General features: G+C 50.9%; 1 protein-coding gene across 5 annotated transcripts in view; it reads left to right on the top strand.

Annotated features, from left to right (window-relative positions):
- The window catches only part of INPP5A (inositol polyphosphate-5-phosphatase A), a 205,682-nt gene that overhangs the window by 165,846 nt on the left and 15,843 nt on the right, over positions 1-23,993 (top strand). For all 5 annotated transcript variants that reach the window (XM_065066616.1, XM_065066614.1, XM_065066617.1 and 2 more), the window contains one exon: positions 13,691-13,764. In XM_065066616.1, coding sequence (XP_064922688.1) covers positions 13,691-13,764 — 74 coding nt within the window. The remainder of the gene's footprint in view (positions 1-13,690; positions 13,765-23,993) is intronic.

Here is a 23,993-nt window from a genome sequence, read left to right as displayed (position 1 = left end):
CAGGCACTGTTGGGCAGCCATACAGGGCTTCCTGTGGGGAAGAAGGCAGGGAACACTAATGTTTGATTGGTAATAGGACTGCAGTTTTTCTGTGGAGAATGCCTTTGTATCTTAAGGTGATTTTATTTCAAAATGTAGCCACTTCATTTTGGAAAACCTCTGTATCACTGGAGCTTTCTCAGGTTCATCTGAGGTTCCTAGGAGCTTTCCATCTAAAGAAAAAACACAAAGCATTCAAAAAAAACAAAGGAAATAAAAAAGAGCAGTTGCACACAGGTAAAAATCAGGAATATGTGTATTGCATGTGGGACCGCATTGCGGGTTTGAGTGGCCGGAGCCTCTGCCCGTGGAACGGGCCCAGCCTCACGATGGGCTGAGCTGTCGAAGCTGGGCCGGTGCGCACGGACCGCGACTGTGCTGAGGGTGCTGAGCTCCGCGAACAGCTACACGAGGCAAAGAAAACCCAGCGTGTTCTGCCGAAACTGCGTGTGCCGGCTGACCGGTGAGCCTGGGTCTTTTCCTCAGGGTGACTGAATTTTACTTTCCTTCCTCATACCCAAAAGAAGACACGGGGTTCATGTTGTGTGTGTCAGGTTTCTGGAGAATTCCTCCGTGCCTGCCCTGGTGCCCAGCTCTTGGTTTGCCCGGGTGTGGGGGTGTTCCGCTGTGCGGCTGTCCCGTGGTGCGGCTGTCCCGCAGTGCAGGTGTCCCGCTGTGCAGCTCCACGGTGTAACTGTGTTTGCAGGGCCGTGCCTGGGTTGGTGCCGGTCCCCGTGTTGGTGCTGGTCCCAGGGTCGGTGCCTGTCCCCATGTCAGTGCCTGTCCCCGGGTCGGTGCTGGTCCCAGGGTCAATGCCGGTCCCAGGGTCAGTGCCTGTCCCCGGGTCGGTGCTCATCCCTAGGTCAGTGCCGGTCCCAGGGTCAATGCCGGTCCCAGGGTCGGTGCCGGTCCCAGGGTCGGTGCCGGTCCCAGGGTCGGTGCCGGTCCCCGGGTCGGTGTCTGTCCCCGGGTCGGTGCCGGTCCCCGGGTCGGTGCCGGTCCCCGGGTCGGTGCCGGTCCCCGGGTCGGTGTCTGTCCCAGGGTCGGTGCCGGTCCCCAGGTCGGTGCCGGTCCCCAGGTCGGTGCTTGTCCAAGGGTTGGTGCTGGTCCCAGGGTCGGTGCTCATCCCCAGGTCGGTGCCGGTCCCAGGGTCGGTGCCGGTCCCAGGGTCGGTGCCGGTCCCCGGGTCGGTGCTGGTCCCAGGGTCGGTGCTCATCCCCGGGTCGGTGCTGATCCCAGGGTCGGTGCTGGTCCCAGGGTCGGTGCTCGTCCCCGGGTCGGTGCTGGTCCCAGGGCTCCTCTCTCCCTGCTGTCCGTAGGGAGCGGGTGTTTTGATCAGGGCAGGGAGGACAGCCCAAGCCCTTTTCAGTTGACTTACACCTCGAGGTCAGTTCCATGAGAGAACCGGAGATCTCCCTGGTTTCTGGAGGCCGGACGGGTCCGATCCGTCAGGCTCACAAGGAAGGTGAAGATCGTTTCTCCTTCCAGCATCTGCTGATGTCCCCCCGCTGGTGGGACTGTTGTCCCTTCTCGCAGCGCCTTTCGCGTGTGCTCGTCACGGGTAATACCTGCGTAGGAACGTTTCTTAGAAACGCAGTTACTGTGAGATAAATTGGTTTGAGGTTTGTTGTTTGGCTGGTTTCTAATTTACAAGCTGAGTACATCCTTGGGATACACATAATGTTTCTTTCACTGATGTTTTGCAGTTTGGGGGCCATTTAATTCAAAGTAATAACACTAATCCCAGTTCCTATTTCCATATTAATCCCATTCCTGCCCCGTGTTTTCCTCTACATGTGTGACTGTTACAAACCGCTTAGCTTTCTCTGAAACGACGCAAGCGTTAGTAGTCTTTGTGTTTTCCCGGTACGAAGCTGTTCCCGGTGCTGCTGTTCAGCACGTCCTGGCGGTGTTCCGGACTGCTGCTGGTAACCTCACACACACGGACGTGCTGTGCGACGGCACGGGCAGAGTCCCACTGCAGCTCATTCCGTTCTGCAATCAGCGGTCATTTCATTCACGCATCAAGAAGTGGGAAATCTTCCAGATCAAACGTGGAAGGAAAAGATAAACGATATAATGAGCCATTGGAGATAATCTAATCTTCATGGTCTAGTTAAACACACAGCACCATGATCACTAAAAACAAACTACCTATCTAAGAGGATAAATGTCTCTGTGCCAAATTCAACCCAAAAAATCCATCGCATCCTTCATCAACCGCCGGTCTTGTACCAGCCTGACAGAAATTTAATTCAAGCTGGCTCCTGAAAATAATTATTGTATTTTAAGAGTAGTAATCATTGGTCGGGACATGATTGAATGTGTCCATGCCTATTGACTTTTTCTATGATTTATAGCTTTGTTTAGTCGATATTCCCATCGAAATTGTATAATTAATTATAAGTGGGGCTGTCAGGTCTGCAGGATGGAGTGCCCTGATGAGTATTTGGGAAGATTAAATTTTCCTTAGCTGCACCGGCGCAAGGCTTGGGAATTTTCAGAGCGCGGTGCCTGCTGGATAAAGATGTTTTCTGTGTGTTTAGCAGCTGCTTTAGCTCAAAATCCATTGATTTTTTCTAAGGGTATTTTTTTTATCAGTGTGGTGTCTCCTCAGCAACATTGGAATGTGTACAGATGTGACAAACCTGGCAAATATTTATTATCCACAAGCTGCTTTATCATTGTCCATACACAGTTATTCCTTCTTCTTTACCTTGTAATCAACAAAAAGAATCTTAAAATATATTTCTAAAAATGAGTATTTTTTTATGAAAAATCTGGCCTAGATACAAATTATCTGTTGAACAGAAATTCAGTTTGAAATGCATACAGCAATCTGTCAGGTCTCATTTTTCCAAACTAATCTGTAGCTCATTCCAAAGCGATCTTAGCAATTTTCCTGCATTTATTACCTCACAGTGCAGCGACCGCTCCACATCCTTCTGTTTCAGAAAGGGACACCAGATGTACCCAGCTGTGCAGTGACACAGAAAAGAGGAAACCTACCTGAAAGCAGCTGCAGCACTAACGCCAAACTCTGGCTGTGCAATTCCTGTTCGCCGCTGCCCGTCAGAGCGGCGGCGCTGGGACGGCCCTGCTGCGAGTTTGACTTGGGGAGTTCGCCTTAGGAAAAGCGTAACAAAAGAAAAGCCAGCCGGGATGATGCTCCATGAAAAAAATTATAACAACGTATTGATCTGTACGAAAGAACCACAAGCTACTCGCTGCTGCTTTGGTAGTCAGTTAAATAAATACATAGTATGAATGTAAAACCTCTTAATGACTACAGAGGAAGGATTTAATCATTAGGAATCATTTTATAAACTTGAACGACAATCGGAAATGGGAAGTGGTGGATACGTTCCTGTCTTTCACATGAACCGCACTAAAGAGTCGGTCCAGATAGAAAGGAATGTACTGTCCGGCAGGTTTTGGCCGCGGCTGTGTAATGAGAGTGATCAATTAATTAATTGTCCTAAGGGTGGGGCCTGATGTCGTTCCTACTAAACCGTGCTGTCTGCCGTCAGCAGCCGCTGGTGAAGCCGGTGGCCGATCCCAGAGCCGTGGCTGCCCCGGTCGCCCGTTCCGCGGTGCCCGTGCAGCCCCGGGACACTGCGCGGTTACAGCGTTCGTTCCAAAGCAGGCTGGAGGTGCTCTAGCGGAAAAGCCCAAGATCTCCAGCCCAGCTCTTCATTAAGCTGAAGTGCTGCCATTTCTTACTTGAATTGTGTTTATAATGGAAAAAAATAAGCAGAGAGCCTGGCGTTGCTGTTGGTGCCCCCTCCCCGTCCTCTCGCTGCACAGAGCCGACAGTAACCGTCACGGAGAGCGCGCGCTGGAGCAGGCTCTGCGTTCGGAGCGGAGCGGGGCAGGTCCCTCCGGGCGGTGTCTGTTCAGCCTCAGCTGACGTGCTCGGAGAACAAAATTATAATGCGCTATAAAAATGGATTGAGTTATAAAGGCCTTATTCTTTTACGCCAAGTAATGATTTAAAGTGGCCCGTTATCGTGCTAATTAACTCAGAGGTGTTTTTACAAACAGTTCAGGCAAACATGTTTTTAAATGATGAGTAATTTATTTGTGTTTTTTTTGATATTCCCAGGAAGTCCTGAAATGACATGCAAATTGAGAAGAAAGGTTTAGTCCATGAGGGACCTTTATTAAGCTTTTTGTGAGAATATGTGCGCTCATGAAGGTTAAGGATCTGGCATCACTGAAAATGTATTAATCAAGAGACAAGATATAGCACAATGCACTCTTCCCAATGGCCTTGGCTCTGACCCTTTTAAAGATAATGGGAATACTGTCCACTAGGAACTAGATTAGGACGATCAAGTGCATTTCATCAGGGTTTGACTTGAACCGTGATCCCAGAGGTGAAAAGGCAGAGGTTTATCCACTGAGCCAACCAGCCCCTGTCCAGATAAAATCTTGAATATGATGTATAAGGGCAAATTAGGATAGGGAAGGAAATTGATTGCTCGGGACCATTGTTATCCGGGACTGGCCGTAAGGAAACCCTGTGCATCCTAAGCTGCCTCTCCTGTTCAGCGTGGTCATCCGAGATGCCTGGATTTCATCACACGCTAGTGGGAAAATGGCGTTGCGCTCTATTCCTTCACTCAAAACCAGTATTCTTATGCTTGGAATTGCAGTTGCTTAAGTTAGTGGTTAGTTGATATGCCACTGGATAAACTGCAAAATGACAGAAATAGGAAATATTATCAATAAATTGTTCTCAGTAGCAAACATAGATGTAAAGGCAGATTACAAGCAGAAATCAATCCGGATGTGCCGGGTTAGCTATCTGCTGCCAGCTTCACGTTCCAAATAAATGGATTGTTCTGGTGTAAATTCACCCATATCACAAAGTTACAAATTTGTCCCTGTCCTGTTCTACGCAGCTGTTGTATGTCTCAGGGCTATTTCAGGTGTACTGTGCTGTATGTCTTGTTCAAGTACAGCCTAAACAGGCGGTCCAACGTCTGTGTTCGCACCCCTTCCCGGGCGCCCCGCCTGGCCCCACTTGGCAGATCCGGAGGAGCAGGGTGGGAATTTTAATCTCCCCTGGTAAAGAAACGCCTCCAGGTTTAGGCGTTGGGAGTTCCAGGGTACCCCGTGTATGTGGGGGGCACAAGGGCACTCCCCAGAGCCCCCTGGAGCGGGACCCCGGCGCTCAGGGGCCTCTGGGTCCCGCCCGCTCCCCAGAGCACTGGGGTCAGCCGAGTGTGCCTCGCAGGCCTGGCTCAGGGGAGGCTTCAAACCGCGGGGGAGGTTTGCCCAAGGAAGAAACGTGGATCGTAGCCTTTCTTAAAGAAAGGTCCATGTTTTATCACTGTGTTAGTTGTATTAAACTGTATTCCACGTATTGTAGTGCTTTTGTCAAATTTCAGCTCACAGACCGACAGTCTCCAGGACAATGCATGCTGGTTTTAACTCCCTACCGGTGCAAGTCCGTGTTAGGTTTCACGGTGACAGACACGTGCGCTGTGATGACAGGACAGGGCAGTGGGGTTCCCCAGCACTGGGCACTTCAGATGCAGCTGCACAGGTGCTGGGCCAGCTTGTCTAGTCTGAGCTTTGCCAGGAAAGGTTGGACCAGGTGATCCTTGAGGTCCCTTCCAACCTGGGACTCTGTGATTTTATGAATCCACTGGATCTGCCACGTTTTCAAGCAGAATATTCCTAATTAAAATCTCTTAGTTTTAATGTTAGCATCCACTCAGTCGTTCTTGCCATTTTGAATGAGTTATATTACAAGCTGTTGTGCACAGTTTATGAATTAATTACAATGATGTTAAAGCATCTGTTCCTGTAAACTTTTGAAAAGGGAGATCTGCGTGACTGCAGTTGTGCAGAGTCCATTTTCTAAATCAAGGCAAGCACAGGAATCCCAGGAGAGTTAACAACAAAATGCAGGTTTTACCCTTGGAAAGCAGTAAGAGTGCATTCGGACCACGACGGGCCGGTAAGCTCACGGAGACCTGGCCCGTGCCAGGAGGTCCCCTTGGCTTTCACGTCGTATTGGTGTATTGAAGAGCAAATAACGTTGGTTGGAGAAATGGGGCTGGAGCGCGGGCTGCTGGGAGCCGTAGTCTGGGTGGAAATGTGGCCGTGTGCGGCATTTCAGACGCTTCAGGCTCTTCAGGAGCTGTGGAGCAGGAGGATGCGGTGTGGAGCAGCTCTTTGGTGTGGAGCAGGAGGATGCGGTGTGGAGCAGCTCTTTGGTGTGGAGCAGGAGGATGCGGTGTGGAGCAGCTCTTTGGTGTGGAGCAGGAGGATGCGGTGTGGAGCAGTGCTTTGGTGTGGAGCAGCGCTTTGGTGCGGAGTGGGAGGGACGCGCTGTGGAGCAGGAGTGGCACTTTGGTGCGGAGCAGCGCTTTGGTGCGGAGCAGCGCTTTGGTGCGGAGCAGGAGGGATGCGGTGTGGAGCAGCGCTTTGGTGCGGAGCAGGAGGGATGCGGTGCGGAGCAGCGCTTTGGTGCGGAGCAGGAGGGATGCGGTGCGGAGCAGCGCTTTGGTGCGGAGCAGGAGGGATGCGGTGCGGAGCAGGAGGGATGCGGTGCGGAGCAGGAGGGATGCGGTGTGGAGCAGCGCTTTGGTGCGGAGCAGGAGGGATGCGGTGTGGAGCAGGAGGGATGCGGTGCGGAGCAGGAGGGATGCGGTGCGGAGCAGCGCTTGGTGCGGAGCAGGAGGTATGCGGTGCGGAGCAGCGCTTTGGTGCGGAGCAGGAGGGATGCGGTGCGGAGCAACGCTTTGGTGTGGAGCAGGAGGGATGCGGTGTGGAGCAGCGCTTTGGTGCGGAGCAGCGCTTTGGTGCGGAGCAGGAGGGATGCGGTGTGGAGCAGCGCTTTGGTGCGGAGCAGCGCTTTGGTGCGGAGCAGGAGGGATGCGGTGCGGAGCAGCGCTTTGGTGCGGAGCAGGAGGGATGCGGTGCGGAGCAGCGCTTTGGTGCGGAGCAGGAGGGATGCGGTGCGGAGCAGCGCTTTGGTGCGGAGCAGGAGGGATGCGGTGCGGAGCAGCGCTTTGGTGCGGAGCAGGAGGGATGCGGTGTGGAGCAGGAGGGGTGCGGTGTGGAGCAGGAGGGATGCGGTGTGGAGCAGGAGGGATGCGGTGTGGAGCAGGAGGGATGCGGTGTGGAGCAGGAGGGATGCGGTGTGGAGCAGGAGGGGTGCGGTGTGGAGCAGGAGGGATGCGGTGTGGAGCAGGAGGGATGCGGTGTGGAGCAGGAGGGGTGCGGTGTGGAGCAGGAGGGGTGCGGTGTGGAGCAGGAGGGATGCGGTGTGGAGCAGGAGGGGTGCGGTGTGGAGCAGGAGGGATGCGGTGTGGAGCAGGAGGGATGCGGTGTGGAGCAGGAGGGGTGCGGTGTGGAGCAGCGCTTTGGAGCGGAGCAGCGCTTCGGCAAGGAGCCGGCAGGCATGAGAGGTGCTTGTGCTGCCGGAGCCAGAGCCGAGACCCAGCTGGCTTCAGGGCTTTGCACTTCTTAACTAACTGGTTTATTCTTCACACATACGTAAGTTTAGTCTCCTCTTTGAGAGCTAATTACCTGAGCAATACAACAGCATTCTGATTTGTTTTTCAATGCCAAGAATCTGCCAGGACAGGTCTGGATCCTCCGCGGCACATTGCGGATCAGCCGGGGGTTTCACTTCAGCTCATCCACACACGGAGTTTCAGCCTCAGGTCCACAGACTTGAGCTGTAAGAGTCTACAGGGGGCAGCTGGAAAAACCAGGATTCTGTGCAGGATCCAAGTGTGTGAAAAGTCTGGAAGGACCGCAGGCCGCGCTGGCAAAACGCGAGGGTTTGTGACTGCAAAGTCTGAAATCAGTTTTATCCGAACTGGTGTTGGGGTGTGTGTCACAGGACCAACCGTCGCCTGAGGCACTTGAGTGCCGAGCGTCTTGTGCTGCCTGTGCCGGGCCTTCCAGTGCTGAGAAAAGCGTCTCTGGGGCAGTTTCTCTGTGTGCCATGTACCACCTTTGTGTAGCAGTTCACCACTGGTGACGCTGCCATTCAGGATGGATAGACAAGTTCTCAGAAATATGCAGAAATAGAATAATATACAAAAGCAGTGTAAGTGGTACGTTTGTGTTCAATAATTTTGGCTTTTTTTCTGTGAAACATTATTTTTAAAAATGGCTTTATGAGGGAAAGAAAATGAAGACTGGACAGATATAGTGATGCATCATTTTACAAAGTCTTAGCTAGAGAAAGCAGTAGCTTTAAAGCAGGGCCAGGGCAGAGTGTGCACGACACTTTCGTGGATCCCCGCGGACCTTCGTCTGAAGTCAGCACACTGCTGGATCAGTTTCTAAGTATTTTTCTTTCGCTGCAAAGCTGGATAAAATTACTGTGTTTCCAAAGTCTCTTGAAAAAAATCATGTACTACCCAAGGCTGGCAAAGGAGGTTACAGTGCCCAGCGTCCTCACATTTTAATTCTCTAAGGTCATTTCTGTATGGTCATCTCCTCTTTTTGGTCTGAAACTTCATTTCCCTTTCACAGCTGTGAATTCTCTGGTGGGCCCTGCAGATGGATGTGATAAATGCTGCTAATATCACCTCCTGATCTACCGGTGCTCTGACTTTGCTCTGTAGGTCTTGATGAGTAATTGCCGTTGTTCTACTCCAATGACTGAATTAAGTCACCCTGTTCTGAAGGGTTCACACGTGTGGTTTTAGCCAGGGTGGCCCATGGCAACAGGCCGATGGACACTGACCTTCCAGAAGTGTCTCATCGCTTTAAAGTGATGCAAGCAAAATTACCCGGAGCTCTTCTGCTGGCTAAAGTCCGTTATAATCCTTTGATTACTGTCAGGCTACACAATAACAAAATACAGTATTCCAGATAATTGTTATATTTGGTCAAAGCGCATGCAGACCATGAGCTGTGGGGCCATGAGCTGCAGCCCATGCCCCAGCCCAGGTGAGTCCCTGGGAAGGACCACGCGGTACCGAGACCATCGTCCAGCCCGTGCGGTACCGAGACCATCGTCCAGCCCGTGCGGTACCGAGACCGTCGTCCAGCCCATATGATACCGAGACCATCGTCCAGCCCGTGCGGTACCGAGACCATCGTCCAGCCCACGCAGTACCGAGACCATCGTCCAGCCCATACGATACTGAGACCATCGTCCAGCCCACGCAGTACCGAGACCATCGTCCAGCCCATACGATACTGAGACCATCGTCCAGCCCACGCAGTACCGAGACCGTCGTCCAGCCCATACGATACTGAGACCATCGTCCAGCCCACGCGGTACCGAGACCATCGTCCAGCCCGTGCGGTACCGAGACCATCGTCCAGCCCACGCAGTACCGAGACCGTCGTCCAGCCCATACGATACTGAGACCATCGTCCAGCCCATGCGGTACCGAGACCATCGTCCAGCCCGTGCGGTACCGAGACCGTCATCCAGCCCATACGATACTGATACCATCATCCAGCCCATATGATACTGAGACCATCGTCCAGCCCATGCGGTACCGAGACCGTCGTCCAGCCCGTGCAGTACCGAGACCGTCGTCCAGCCCATACGATACTGAGACCATCGTCCAGCCCACGTGGTACTGAGACCATCGTTCAGCCCATACAGTGCCAAGGCCATCGTCCAGCCCATATGATACTGAGACCATCGTCCAGCCCATACGATACTGAGACCATCGTCCAGCCCACGCGGTACCGAGACCGTCATCCAGCCCATGCGGTACCGAGACCATTGTCCACCCCATGCGGTACCAAGACCTTCGTCCAGCCCACGCGGTTTCTGCTCACTGAGCGGCACCGGGTCCTGCAGACAGAGCCTGCGCAGAACCACGCGCCCGGGCACCACGCATTGCCTTCTCACTCTTGTGCATAAATGCCCTTGGACGCTGTAGTGCTGACACAAAAAGGGAGGAAGATTGGGACTCTCCTCAGCAGCTTTTATAGGCAACACCACTGCCTGGAAAAGCAAGAGTTTTGAAATTCTCTTGGGAGGTGATGGGCACTGCAGTTGATACAGGCAACAGCCCTGTGTGCTTTTAATTCTTCTCAAATTAAATAGGGAATACCCTTCAGTGCAAATGCAATCGTTCTTTAGTTCTCGATAGAGAACTGCACCAACATCAAGCCAATTCCCGCTCAGGTCAATAGGAGCTTGAGTAGACAAGCTGATCAAAGCTTTTGGCTCATGAAGTCTGCTAAACAGAAATAAGTAACTTCAGACTACAAAATCCTAGCAACAGATTTAACCTGTTTTTAAAAATGATCGTGTGCCCTGTGATTCTTCCCGCAGGGCCAGGCGGGTGCAGCGCGCTCACCGCACCGTGCCGCGCGGCCGCGCTCCCCGGCGGGCTGGCTGTGCCTGGTGGGCTACGGGCTGCCTGTAGCTGTGTGACTCGTGTGGATGGACGCTGTCTTTGTCTGGGAGATGTTAAGCAAACATTCATGTTGGGCTGCTCACTGGACATTGTAAAGCAAATATCTTGACGTAGTATCAGCAGCGCAGTGGTTACAGCAGATAAGCACATGCGCTGGATCATCCTTGCTATCATTTGGGTATAAATACATTGGTGAACTGCCTATGACATATAGTTCTGGAATTAACTTCCAGCCACAGCATTTTAAAATCTCCGTGTAATTGTTCAAATTACCCCAGCACGTCATGTAACACCTTAAAGATTTGGTTCTTAAGGATGATCTTATAATGAGTAAATTACATGGAACAATATATTGATTTTTAGGCCTTGAACTTAATTTCTTTGTCATTTTTAAGGCATTTAGACTGGTAGATATACTCATGTTTACTGTTACAGGGATGACCTTGTTCACAGTGCTGTTTAGTGTACAATATGGAAATAAGTGGGAAGTTTCTGATGAAAATTGTCATGAATAGAGTAAGTTCAAGGTGGATTTTTTTAAATACAAGGATATGTACTTTTAGAGTAAAGACATTAGCCTGTGAGGTTCTGGCTGCTTCTCAGTATCACCTGGCCTACGCTGATGTTCATGCCCTCGCGGTGGTGCCAAGGAGCTGCCGGCACCCTGTACCCTGTACAGCAGACACAGGGACGCGGTGCCGAGGAGCTGCAGGCTCCCTGTACATTTGAGGAGAAGGTTCAGATGCTGTAACACAACCGTTTAATATCTAGGAAAATATAAATAATTTGTTGAAATAAAATAATTATTTAAAATACAACAAGAAATAAAAGTTTGTGCAAATAATCCAGTGAAAATATTGAACTGTTTCACATGTGAGAATAAGTTGTCTGTAAGAAGCATTCCCTGAATATTTCTTCTAGGCACCTCGTTGGCCTTTGAGGTCCAGCTGGGTCATTGTGAGTTTTGGCTTTGTCATTTCGGGTTAAAGACGTCCCTCCACCTGGGACGTGAGGAGCTGCTAGAGAGCGAGCGCACACTGCGCCCTTTTCTTGTGCCTGTCCTCTCCGTCCCCTGCGTGCGCAGCTCATCCGCGCAGCACGGGCACAGCTGAACACGCAACTGCAGCAAACACACCAGAGACTGCTTTGGGTAACAATGCACATCTGAACGCTTAGTCCTCTAGACCCCGGCCTCCCTTTAGTTTGCAAATATCATCGCAGCAAGAACAATCTGAATGTGTAAAATTTTGAAAGTGTGAATTGGTGTGAGAGGACAATGCATCTATTTAACATCGCCCGCCCTTGGAATGCCCATGAGTAATTTATACCATTGTGTTCTGTGGAGCATTGTTCCTTTATTCAGTCCTTGCAGTTTCACACTTCAGAAATAACCCTCTTTCTCCTGATGCTTCCACTTTCCTGCTCTGATCTGTTTACTTGGCAACAGTAGGAAAAATGTATTTGCACTGTATTAATAGAAGCGCATTTCAAAGAGAAGGTTTAACTGGGGATGGTAGGTGATTTTCCTGTACTAGATTCACCTTGGGCAGATCGTGTGCTTACAGTGGAGACACTTGCAGCAAGAAAGGGACAGTAGCATTTGTTTTCGGAGCCAGTCCATATGTACGTGTTGTGGCTATACATACTTAAATATAGGATCACACTCTGGAAGCATGAGTGATGAACCACTTTTTCCTGACGTATGTTGAGGTTATTTCAGTGAGAATAACGGCTGAACCATCCCAACATTTGTGGGATTGAGCGTATTATTAGATCCATACCGTAACTCTGCACACAGATGTTTATGAATATTTATCCAAACATTGTGGGTACTCAGGCTTTGATCAGATGGCAAAACATGTACAAAGTACCTGCAGTTACTTGTTTTGCAAAATCCAACATCCCATCCCCGAGCTGGTGTCAGCTGCACCGGAGCAGGGAGCGCTGCCCGTTACGTGGCAGCCCCATCCCATCCTCATGCCCGTTCCCATCCCCATCCTCATCCCCATCCCATCCCCGTTCCCATCCCCATCCCCGCCCCATCCCCGCCCCATCCTCATCCTCGCGCGGGAGCAGGTCGGAGCGCAGCTGAGGCTGCGGCAGGGCCTGGCAGAGGCCGCTCCAGCCGGGCAGGTGCTCAGGTAGCTGCTTTTCACACAGATAATTAATGTGTACAAGTAGCTGCTAATTGCACGTTTCAGGAATGATTTATGAGGTGACAGAGGAGGAAGAGGGACACAATCTCATTTCTTTGGGAGGCTCCGCGCTCATACAATGGTATCAGCGCAGCTGTGCGATGGGACATGATTAATGAGCGCGGCAAACACGCCGCCGTGGTGCGGGTGCTGTTGGGATGGCACGCTTGTCAGAACAGAAAGCGGCACTTAGAGCGACGGCCACTAACAGTGCAGAGAGTGAGCTTTTCGTCCTGCACCTCGCTAATGCACGGGGACATCAGGCTCAGCACCCGCCACGGTTCTGAAATAAGGTTGTTTATGTCCATCAGAACAGTTACTGGTTTAATGTGGGTGATTATCATTGACTCGTTATGAGCAGGTTTGTGTTTATGAACAAAAGTCTACAGATCTTTATTTTCTCTGTAGGGGTCCAGGGGAAAACAAATTTGGCAAGAACTAATATTTATACGGGACATTGAATCTAGACTTTGGAACGTCTCTGTTAAATCTCTGCTTGCAGGACTGTATCTTGGCTGCCTGGGAACACATTTTACCGATTGTCACGTATCCCCTTTCCTGCTATCGACAGGCGCCACCCCGAATAGGTGTGCAAAACACTGCTTGTCTTTGCTCAGGAAGAGTGATGTGCACATCCTTGTGTTTAATGTACCTTCTTATCTCAGCTGAAGATAATATAAAGTAATATAACACTCTTGCTGGCATTTTTGTGGGCTGATTATCATATCAGTTTGCTGTACTTTTTAATGCTAGTCCGCTTTATCTCTGAAAAGATTGCTAACAAAATTTGAAACAAATCAGCTCTCTTGCAATGGTACATGTACACATAGGTCAGCGCTGTAAAGAGCCAGTGTTGCGTGTTTCGCTGAGTGAAAAGGGACATACTGAACGCTTTTCTCAATGAACTGTTTAGGTATCAAATAGTGCTGAGCGGTTCGCATTGTGTTTAAAAAACTGTTGTATGAGGGATATACCTCAGGCTGTGTAATCAAAGTCTCTGTTTATTTTCTTTTATATAATGTAGTATTAATATTTTCAAATTGCTTCGGTTCAACATTAAAGAGTGAAAACGTTTATTTCTGTCTTTTATAGCTTTTAGAATTTGACAGAGAGCTGTCAGTCTTTAAAGACAGATTGTATGAACTGGACATCTCGTTTCCTCCCAGGTAAGATTCAAATATAATCCATTCATTTAACTAGCTAGCTAAAACATAATTGTTACTAGCACTGTAGGTGGAATGTGAGTGTTCCCATATGTGTTGCAGAAATGGTAACGATCTTTGTTTTCAGCAGCGTTTCGTTCTCCCACATCCCCTGCACCAGTCCCTGAGCCACGTGCCCGCAGCGCCCGCAGCGCCCCCGGTCTGACGTCAGCGGTCCCGTCCTGCGCCGCGGCGGTGACACAGCCCGGCGCGGCTGTGCGCGGACACGCCTGCTGACTGTAGGCGCTGGACCACTTAACCTGTTTAAAACCTCATTGACAGCACAGCTGGAAACTGCCCAGCGGTGGCGCGCGGGGATGGAGCCCAGAGCTCCAGGGGCTCCGGGGGCATCAGGAGAGACAGCAGGAACCCAAATTCTGCTTTTCGGTTTCAGTAAACAGGTTATATAACTGCTAATACCGTTAGAATAGTTTTGCCCTTTTTTTAGTACACATGCATGATTTTAATCAGCTATATTCCTTTGGTGAATTTTAGCTGTGAATAGAGAAGTATTGCTACCAAACGACACCAAGGTTTTTGCAGACGGCAGCGCTGTTCAGGAGAAATCCATGGAAAACTTGGTACAGTTTTAAACATGTGGCCCTTTCCAAGCATGAAGAAGTCAAATCTCACAGCTGCTTTTCCAGGAGGGAAATACTGCAGTCACAAAGAGGGTTGAAGTTGAGTTACAGGAAATCATAGATAAAAACATACTTTTTGTATGCTTCTTTTTTAACAGACACAATGTTCTTAAATATTGCTACTTTGTTCTTTGTGGACAGATAGAAAGGTATGGTGTTTTGGCATACACTAAGGAAAAACTGGGAAAGCATGCCATTTTGGTATCATAATCTCATTATTTCTCACCAGCCAGCTGCGATGCTGATCGTATCGATCCCCTGGGACAGTGGCAGTATGCATGGCGAGGTTACCGCGGCTCTGAATTGTTCCTATTGATTATGGTAGCGGCAGACCAGCAGTGTGTACGTCTCTGGGTGTATTTCAGTAGCCATGTGCCTGGTCAGGGTAACAGGGGCTGAGGGGGAATGCGTAGGAATTCTTTCCCAGAAATGCTCTTCTACTTGGTTTCACCAACATTAGTGCTTTCAGCCAGGACAGTTTGGCAAAAATACACTGTAGCATGAATGGCTTGCAGATTCCTCAGACCTTTCCGTCAGTACCGTTTGGTGTCATTCTGCTCTCAGTGAAGATCAGAAATCTGGTGTGAGCAGTCTTTGTATCTCAGTTGTACTCTTGGTCTGCCTGTGAAACACTGTGAACGTCTGGCCAAGGTCTAAACCCTTGAAAAATTTCTTTTCACAAATACATCCAGTTCTCAGTAGAGATATGTTTGTTATTATTTTAGTGGTTATGTTTCTTGCAAATTAGAGCCAGAGTGGACGCAACCCAGGATTTTCCTCACAGCTACCAAGGGCCATCCGCTGTGAGGCTGTGGGCAAGTACCAAATGAGCCTTCTCTCCCTCACGTCCCGCTGGAGCTTGTAGCCGGGAAACCTCCGTGAGCGAGACACGGGTGGAACCGGCGCCGCGGAGGAGCCGCCTGGTAGCTGCGCAGGGACAGGGACAGGGACAGGGCAGGGACAGGGACAGGGACAGGGACAGGGATGGGCTCTGCTCACGCTCAGGCAGAAACGGCCGGAAGAGGAAAGCTCCAGCAAACTGGCTGGTGAGAGGCCAGGACAGCGAGACGGGGCTGCGGAGGAGGGAGGAACAGGCAAGGATGCTCTGGAGTGTTGGGGGAGAGCGGTGAGAGCCGCAGGAAGAGCGAGGTGGCCACAGGACGCTGCCCGTGGGACGTGACAGAGAGCTGCTCTTGCCCTTCCCAGGTGAAAACGGGCAGCTGGGAAAAAGATCGTGTGTGTCCCTTCCTAGCACTGATCCACAGGGAGCGAGGCAGACGGCTGCTGTCAGAGTGCTGGGGGATCCGTCAGGCCCGAGTGACCCCACTGCTCCTCGAGGGACGGCCAGAATGGAGCTGTGGCTGGATCCACCTCCCCAAACACACTGAATTTGGTGGCATTCCTGTGTTCCTGCCTCAAACCGCCGCGCAGTGCCGGTGCCGTGCCGTGGCCGCAGCTCGGCAGCGCTGGGGGATGTGGAACTCGGCACTGTCTGCTCTTCACCTCCCTCGGGCGCTGGAAACAAACCGTCCGCACTGCTGAGGTGGAAGGAGACACGTCTGAGCAGAGACCCTGTCCAGACCCCGGGAGCAGCTGCAAAGCCATTTCCAGGCTCACCCCGTCACCTCTGTGCCCACCAGTTCCCAGCTGGGGCTCCGTGAGCAGCCAGGGGTGGGAAGGGGCTCAGCAGAACCTTCAGCCCCCTGCACCCAGCCCTGAAGACCTCAGCCCCGCAGACCCCAGCCCTGGAGACCTCAGCCCCGCGGACCCCAGCCCTGGTGACCCCAGCCCCGCGGACCCCAGCCCTGGAGACCTCAGCCCTGCAGACCCCAGCCCTGCAGACCCCAGCCCTGCAGACCCCAGCCCCACGGACCCCAGCCCTGGAGACCCCAGCCCTGGAGACCCCAGCCCTGTGCTGCTGTTCTCTGCCGGGGGGCAGTGTGCGGGATCAGCGTGCAGCTCTGTGACTAAGGAGTAGTAATGATAGCAATAGTGATAAGTTTTACACACTGAAAGCTGGCACTGCCTTGGAAGAGGTGCTAACACTGAGCTTATATAACACAACATTTATTTGAACTCAAGCAGAAAATACTGACAAAATATGCTAATTTAATATTAGAATATTCCTAAAAATACAAGATGTAAAGCCAACCAGCTAGATTCATGCATATACAAAGAGGAGATCGGCTTGCCTTAGGGTGCCTTTCTCGCCCATCCCTCCTCGTGGTCTGGGCCACACAGCGAGGGAATCCTGGTTTCTGCTCCGTGATCCTTGCACCGAGCTCGGTTGGGCTCCGTGATCTTGAGGGTCTCTTCCAACCAAAACAATGCTGTGGTGCTCGGCTCGGTGAGAAGTCCTGCCAAATGAACTGCAGCAGAACCGGTTCACAGCCGGGAGAGTTACTGCAGGTCAGTAGTTTCTCCTCCATTTTTCCCTCATTTTTTCTTTTCTTCTGGAAAAAAAAAATCAGTAGCTTATCATGGTTTAACTGCTTTTATATACTCTTTGTAAATATGAGCTTCACGTGTAAGATATTTGTCATATATCCAGTCATACTAGATTTTGTATTTTTAACCAAAGGAGGATGTGATTAGTCCTGTATATTTAGAAACTACTTCTTCCATCTTCTTGGTACTCTTAGCTGGAAAGTGTGTGATGCACGCATTTGTTCTGCAAATGCATCAAACAAAGCCTTTGTCACTGGAGGGACACACAGAAAGCTCTCGTCATTTCTCGTGTCAGGCTTATGTGCTTAATGAGCGAGCATCTGAAATCAGAGTGAAGTTGTGAGCAGTTGTAATGATAGCCTTAAAGTGCTGTTTCAGAACTTCCTTTATAAATGAGATTTTAATTACAGTCCATTGATTCAGTCTGTGAATTGCCCTCTTACTTCTGTTCTTAATCCATGGTGTTACGGTTTTACATCATGGGATGCCAGCCAACAACTGAAGTCCGGGTATCCTGGTTGAAATGGGACTGAGTGCATTTAGTACTGCACTTCACGTCTCAAAAGATGAAAGATCAGTTAGGACAGTTTTTATTTCATTTGCTTCATCATTTGTGCATACAATTAATTATCCAGTTTGCACAAAGAGTTCTACAAATCAATAGCCCAGTTGCATTCCTGCCTTACTTGTAAATTTTTACCTCAGAAAGCGTGCTCGAGGTCCAGTGTGCTCTTGAGATGAATGGAAGAGGTCACATCCCTTGGAGTTTAAGCAGACAAAGTTACTTATCAGTTCTTTTTTTATCAGCATAAACTGTTTATTCTCTGGACTATATCACAAGATGCTGTTGATACAGGATCACACCTGGTCTGGGTGGATGCGTTGCTGCTCCGAGTCGGTGGTGGGTTTGTGGTTAACCCAAACTCCCCCGCGCAGTCCCCGGTTTGTGTTCCCACTGCCCCGAGCAGTGTTCCAGCGGCACAGATTGCGGGGGGGACACGCGCTGCGGTCACCGGCCCTGTCCCCGGTTTGTGTTCCCGCCGCCCCGAGCAGTGTTCCAGTGGCGCAGATTGCGGGGGGGACACGCGCTGCGGTCACCGGCCCTGTCCCCGGTTTGTGTTCCAGCTGCCCCGAGCAGCGTTCCAGCGGCACAGATTGCGGGGGGGACACGCGCTATGGTCACCGGCCCTGTCCCCGGTTTGTGTTCCCGCCGCCCCGAGCAGTGTTCCAGTGGCGCAGATTGCGGGGGGGACACGCGCTGCGGTCACCGGCCCTGTCCCCGGTTTGTGTTCCCGCCGCCCCGAGCAGTGTTCCAGTGGCGCAGATTGCGGGGGGGACACGCGCTGCGGTCACCGGCCCTGTCCCCGGTTTGTGTTCCCGCCGCCCCGAGCAGTGTTCCAGTGGCGCAGATTGCGGGGGGGACACGCGCTGCGGTCACCGGCCCTGTCCCCGGTTTGTGTTCCCGCCGCCCCGAGCAGTGTTCCAGTGGCGCAGATTGCGGGGGGGACACGCGCTGCGGTCACCGGCCCTGTCCCCGGCTCCCTGCTGTGACACACACCCTGGTCCTGGCCGGGACGTGCCGCGGCCCCTTCATCGGGGTCGGCTCTGGGTCAGACCCTGGTGCCACGTCCTGATTTAAATGGCAAGCAGGAGCGCAGTCCCTTCTCCCGGGCCGGGCGGCGGGGTGACCACGCTGCTTTTCTCCAGTAGCATTTTTCTCAGCTGTGACTGTACAAGTATTTTCAGAATCAAAATTAAATTTGAGTCTGTGGTTACAAAAACGAGGGTAAATGTATGGCTGTTCTAGGGAGTATTTGGAAGTTTTGGTGTCCCCAAAGTGCTTATACATATGGACTGAGAAAATAATCAAATCTGATTCTTGCATATTCTTGGTGTACATTTAAGATTATGAAAGAAGTTATTCTGTTGTGATCATCTGAATGGAGGACATTTCTGTGCATGTCTGTGGTTTAATTGATTTATATTGATATATCTGCTTCTTTTATGTCACTTTTCCTGAATTTCTAATGAAGCCACGACAGCCGTGTAGGCATCTATTTCTACACTGGTAAGAGGTTTTGTGAAGGAAATCACCATGCTTTGCTCTTTAGACAAACCTTATGAGCAAGTTGTTGTGTAAAACTTTGGTACTCGGTTGAAAAGTTCCAGTGTCTTCCCACGCGGCACCGTAGGCTGTGCCCGTGTTGCGTGGCGATGTGCCCGCGCGCCGGGGCCGCGTGCGGGACCGTGCCGGGAGCGCCGGGACCGGACAGGAAACATCCGGGAGTGAGAAGAACGAAGGAAAAGGCATTTGTCATGAAATACACCACTGAGACTGTGAAAAAAGGCAAACTTACAGAAACTGCTCTTAAAACCCCCAGGATTCTTTCTGTCTTTTTATTTAGGGACCTAAAATTCTGAAGCTGTCAAAGCTTCTTGTTGCTCATTTTCCATTTCGCTGGGACAGCATTGCAATAGGGGTGGTAACAGCAATGCTGACTTCCTGGGTGAATTTCAAACTGTTCAACGCCATAATGAGATGATAACGTGTTGTAATATTCTCTGGTGTTTTGTTCTTCTCCACTGTATTTATAGTTGCCAGTCTCACTATGCTCATCTAAATTTACCTTCGGTGTGCTTTTCTGTAGTCTGTTACTTCTCTTTTCAGTTGATTGTAAACTACATTCACTAATTAGTGAGAGCACTTAACTCTTGCTACTTGTTAGAGAAGACATCTCAGAAATCATTATTCACAGGTCTTGGCAAAAAACTAGGTCTTTGTATATTTCCAGCTACTGCATCATGCTGTTTAATACCAGCTTTTAAAGCTGAACTTGATATAAACCTTTCCTTATTTCCTTTCCAGTGCCTATGCTAATGGTTCCTAAAAGTAAAATGTTGATGTTGTAATAAGCATCAAATAGAGAGTTACTTTTTCATTCTGTAGGGAGTGGAGAGCCTATACGGAGTCAAGAACACTTTAACATACATTTGTTTAAGCGAGTGAGTCCGTGCTGTCTCTGAGCCGTGGCGCAGGCCGTTCTGCCGGCCCCCGCGCCGCTGCCCGCCCTGGGCGGCCGCGAGCCAGCGCCCGGCTGCGCTGTTCGCCCTTGGTGCCTGAGGGGCTCAGGCTCAGCCGGGGCCTCCGCGGCAAGTGAATGCGAATCCCCCGTGCCTCGTGCTCCCTGAGTGAGGACCCACCTCTGCTCAAACCCTCTGGGGGAAGGTGCATTGACCGTCCCTAGTGACAGGCTGCATAAAAACACAGTGTAGTTAAACCAGTATAACCTTATGGTCCTGGCTTAAATCTCTAAAAGCCAGGACAGTCAGTGCTATATTTAGAAAAGCTATTTTTCAAGGCTTTTTAAGTTCATAATGACCATTAAAATTTGTTGCAGGTTGAAACTTGACATGAGAAGTTTCAAAAGAGAAGTAAAATGCTTTGGTTGCAGCAAGACCTCAGAGGAAAAGCAGCCTGTCAGGCACGGCGTCAGCGTTCCCCCGCCCCGGTACCGCGTCTGTCCTGGGTTGTGCGTTGGGAACGCAACAGGCACAGGGTCAAAAAGCCAAAGCTGGAGCGGGTGCTGCCGGCCCAGGGCCCGTGAGCGGAGACGAGTGCTGCAGCCAGGCTGCTCCTGCGCTCCACGGCAAACGGTCGCTGCCGCCACGCCAACAGCAGCTGCAGGAGCGGAGCGCGGGGCCTGGGCGCGCTGCGGGCGGCAGGGGACGGCGGTCCTCAGTTACCCCTGTGGATTAGTTGGGTGTAACTTGAATTGAATTGAAGTTCTTTGTTTTGATCTAGCCAGAATTTGACTCTTTTTATGCCCTTTCAAAACAGCACTTCCCTTTTGAGTTTTGAAACTACTAAGCAATATGTAAATGGTACTTGTTGGACTTTACATAAATTTGTTAATATTTTTAATCATACATTTTAATCATACATTAATTTTGATAGGTGCAGGTCATAATTATGTATATAATACTAGTTCTGTGAGAATATATAGTTATAGTGTATTATAGTTATAAATTGAATTTGTAGCTATAAATGGAATTACTTGAAGGTAGCTCAGTAAATCCCTGTTAATGTCTGTGCAGGTAGGTTTGCACAAGGGTTTGCAGGACCCCATGTCAGTGAATGTCACTGCAGGACTGTTCTGGCCCCATGTCAGTGAATGTCACTGCAGGACTGTTCTGGCCCCATGTCAGTGAATGTCACTGCAGGACTGTTCTGGCCCCATGTCAGTGAATGTCACTGCAGGACTGTTCTGGCCCCATGTCAGTGAATGTCACTGCAGGACTCGTTGTGACCCCATGTCAGTGAATGTCACTGCAGGACTGTTCTGACCCCGTGTTAGTGAATGTCACTGCAGGACTCGTTGTGACCCCGTGTCAGTGAATGTCACTGCAGGACTGTTCTGGCCCCATGTCAGTGAATGTCACTGCAGGACTCATTGTGACCCCGTGTCAGTGAATGTCACTGCAGGACTGTTCTGGCCCCATGTCAGTGAATGTCACTGCAGGACTGTTCTGGCCCCATGTCAGTGAATGTCACTGCAGGACTGTTCTGGCCCCATGTCAGTGAATGTCACTGCAGGACTGTTCTGGCCCCATGTCAGTGAATGTCACTGCAGAACTCATTGTGACCCCATGTCAGTGAATGTCACTGCAGGACTCATTGTGACCCCGTGTCAGTGAATGTCACTGCAGGACTGTTCTGGCCCCATGTCAGTGAATGTCACTGCAGGACTCATTGTGACCCCGTGTCAGTGAATGTCACTGCAGGACTGTTCTGGCCCCATGTCAGTGAATGTCACTGCAGAACTCATTGTGACCCCATGTCAGTGAATGTCACTGCAGGACTCGTTGTGAGCCCGAGTCAGTGAATGTCACTGCAGGACTGTTCTGACCCCGTGTCAGTGAATGTCACTGCAGGACTCGTTGTGACCCCGTGTCAGTGAATGTCACTGCAGGACTCATTGTGACCCCGTGTCAGTGAATGTCACTGCAGGACTGTTCTGGCCCCGTGTCAGTGAATGTCACTGCAGGACTGTTCTGGCCCCATGTCAGTGAATGTCGCTGCGGGACTCGTGAGCCCGTGTCAGTGAACGTCGCTGCAGGACTGTGAGCGGCTAGGGTTAGAGCGTTGGTTAGAGTGGCTGCTCTCCCGGTACCCCTGTGGACGCCGTGTCCCCGGCAGCCGCTGCCGCAGGGACCCGACACCTCTGCTCTGAGCAGGGTCACCAGGAGCCCGCCGAGCGAGCGGGGTCTGCAGAAATGCCGCCATCCTTCGCAGGCAGGGGCTGCTCCTCTCCCCACACGAGAACTGTGCCTCTCCACGGCCCGCCCGGCCTCGGTGGTCTTCCCCGGGGCTGGGAGCAGAAGGGATGAACCGCTGCCTCCACAGCCTCAGTCCTTCCTCCGTCCTCCTCAAACTGGCCAGAAGCGAAGGCAGTCTGGACGAGGAGTCACAGCTTAATATGGAATCAGGGGCTGCACCACAAGTCTGCTATTTTTACACAGAATATAAAGACCCCTTCTGATGGAGTATTTTCAGACGTTATGCACCCATTCCTCTACTCCTGTATTTTGAGACTTTATATAGTGAATATTCATGTTTTCATCTCATTACCCTTTTTAATCTAACGTAGCCCATAGCAGCCTTAGCCATTGGAGACTAAACACAATCCAGAATTCTGGAGTCTGCAAGCTCTGTCCGTCATGGGCCGAGCAGCCTGGCCGTGAGCAAACAGCGCGCGGCTGGAAAGGAGCTGGTGCGAGTCAGCAATCGCTGCAAGTGTGGGAGGTGTGAAAGAGAAGTAACGACATTGTGGTCAGTCAATATACAGGTGGGCAATTGTTACCTTTATCACTGCTCTCCATTAATTATTATAATTATTCTTGTAGCTGTTGTATAGCAAAGATAGGAGCTGACTTCAGCAAGGGTTCACACCCACCTACAAGGTTTGCTTTCAGATAAGTCTGCATGCACAGTAATCTCACGTATTAATCATTCTCTTAAAGTGACCTATTCTTGTTTGTTGTTGCATTAGGCTGTCATGTAATTTACTGGTTGGACATATGTTTGTGTCTGAGATATCCTCTGTGTGGTATTTTTCTCGAGCAGACCCTCTGCACTGGCAATGTCTTGGCTGTGACACCTCTCACCGGGAGACAGCTTGAATCTCATTTACTCTTGGAAGAGCGTTTCTCCTTTGTAATTCTCTCTGGCTCTGGTCCCTTATTCTGCCAGAATCCTGTTTAGTCTGTAATCTATTTGTTCTCTACCCTCGTATTTTATCCCATGACCCGTTTTTATTCTAGTAGGTTGCACAGTGATACATGTATTTTTGCACTAGCGGGTGAGCCAGGCCGCCCCGCATGCAGCATTTCCGGACGTGCTCGCGTCCCTTCCCTCGGCAGGGGCAGCGGGGCGGCGCGCTGTGCCGCGGCACCCAGCCCCGCGGTGCCGCCGCCCGCGTCCACCCGTCACCTCTGCGTGTGCAACGGGAGGGCAGGGTGGCGCTTTCAGTTCCAGTGGGCTGTCTTTCCTGACCAGTGTCCTCGCCAGTGGCCCCGCGTGTTTTCAAGGGACGTAAATCAGCAGCCCGGCGCAGGACTCCAGCAAACAGCATTCCCGGTTCTTAGACCGCTACTGCAGTGATGCTCCTGGATCCTGGTGTCCCACAAAACGGGGAGTTAGGGACTTGAATAGATTAAAAATTGCTAAAACTCAAGATTATTTTTATGGCTGCTTTATCAGTTACTTTTACAACTTGCGATTTTCCTGCCAATTAAGAAGTATTTTCCACCAAATAGAAATGCTTCATACTCATTCCTGCACCGTAAAACACCTTCCAGGTATCAGTGAGGTACCTTAAATCGCCAGTGGGTCCCTCAGCACCTGAGGAACAAGTTCCTATGGGACATTGTCCAGGTTCTTCCAGCATCCTAGGCTGGAGCACAGAACCAGCTTCGCGGCTGGACGCAGAAAAGACAGCTGTCATTTCCTTCAGAACAACTAGAATTTAATCATTACAGTGGTTTTCAGGCAGCTCTTATCCCCTTTTCTCTCCTCAGATTAAACCAGTACCACTCTCGCCATCA

The sequence above is a fragment of the Columba livia genome, chromosome 6, assembly GCF_036013475.1.
Source record: "Columba livia isolate bColLiv1 breed racing homer chromosome 6, bColLiv1.pat.W.v2, whole genome shotgun sequence".
Taxonomy (NCBI): Eukaryota; Metazoa; Chordata; class Aves; order Columbiformes; family Columbidae; genus Columba; species Columba livia.
The sequence above is the reverse complement of the archived record's forward strand: the minus strand, read 5'-3'. Positions and strand labels throughout refer to the sequence as shown.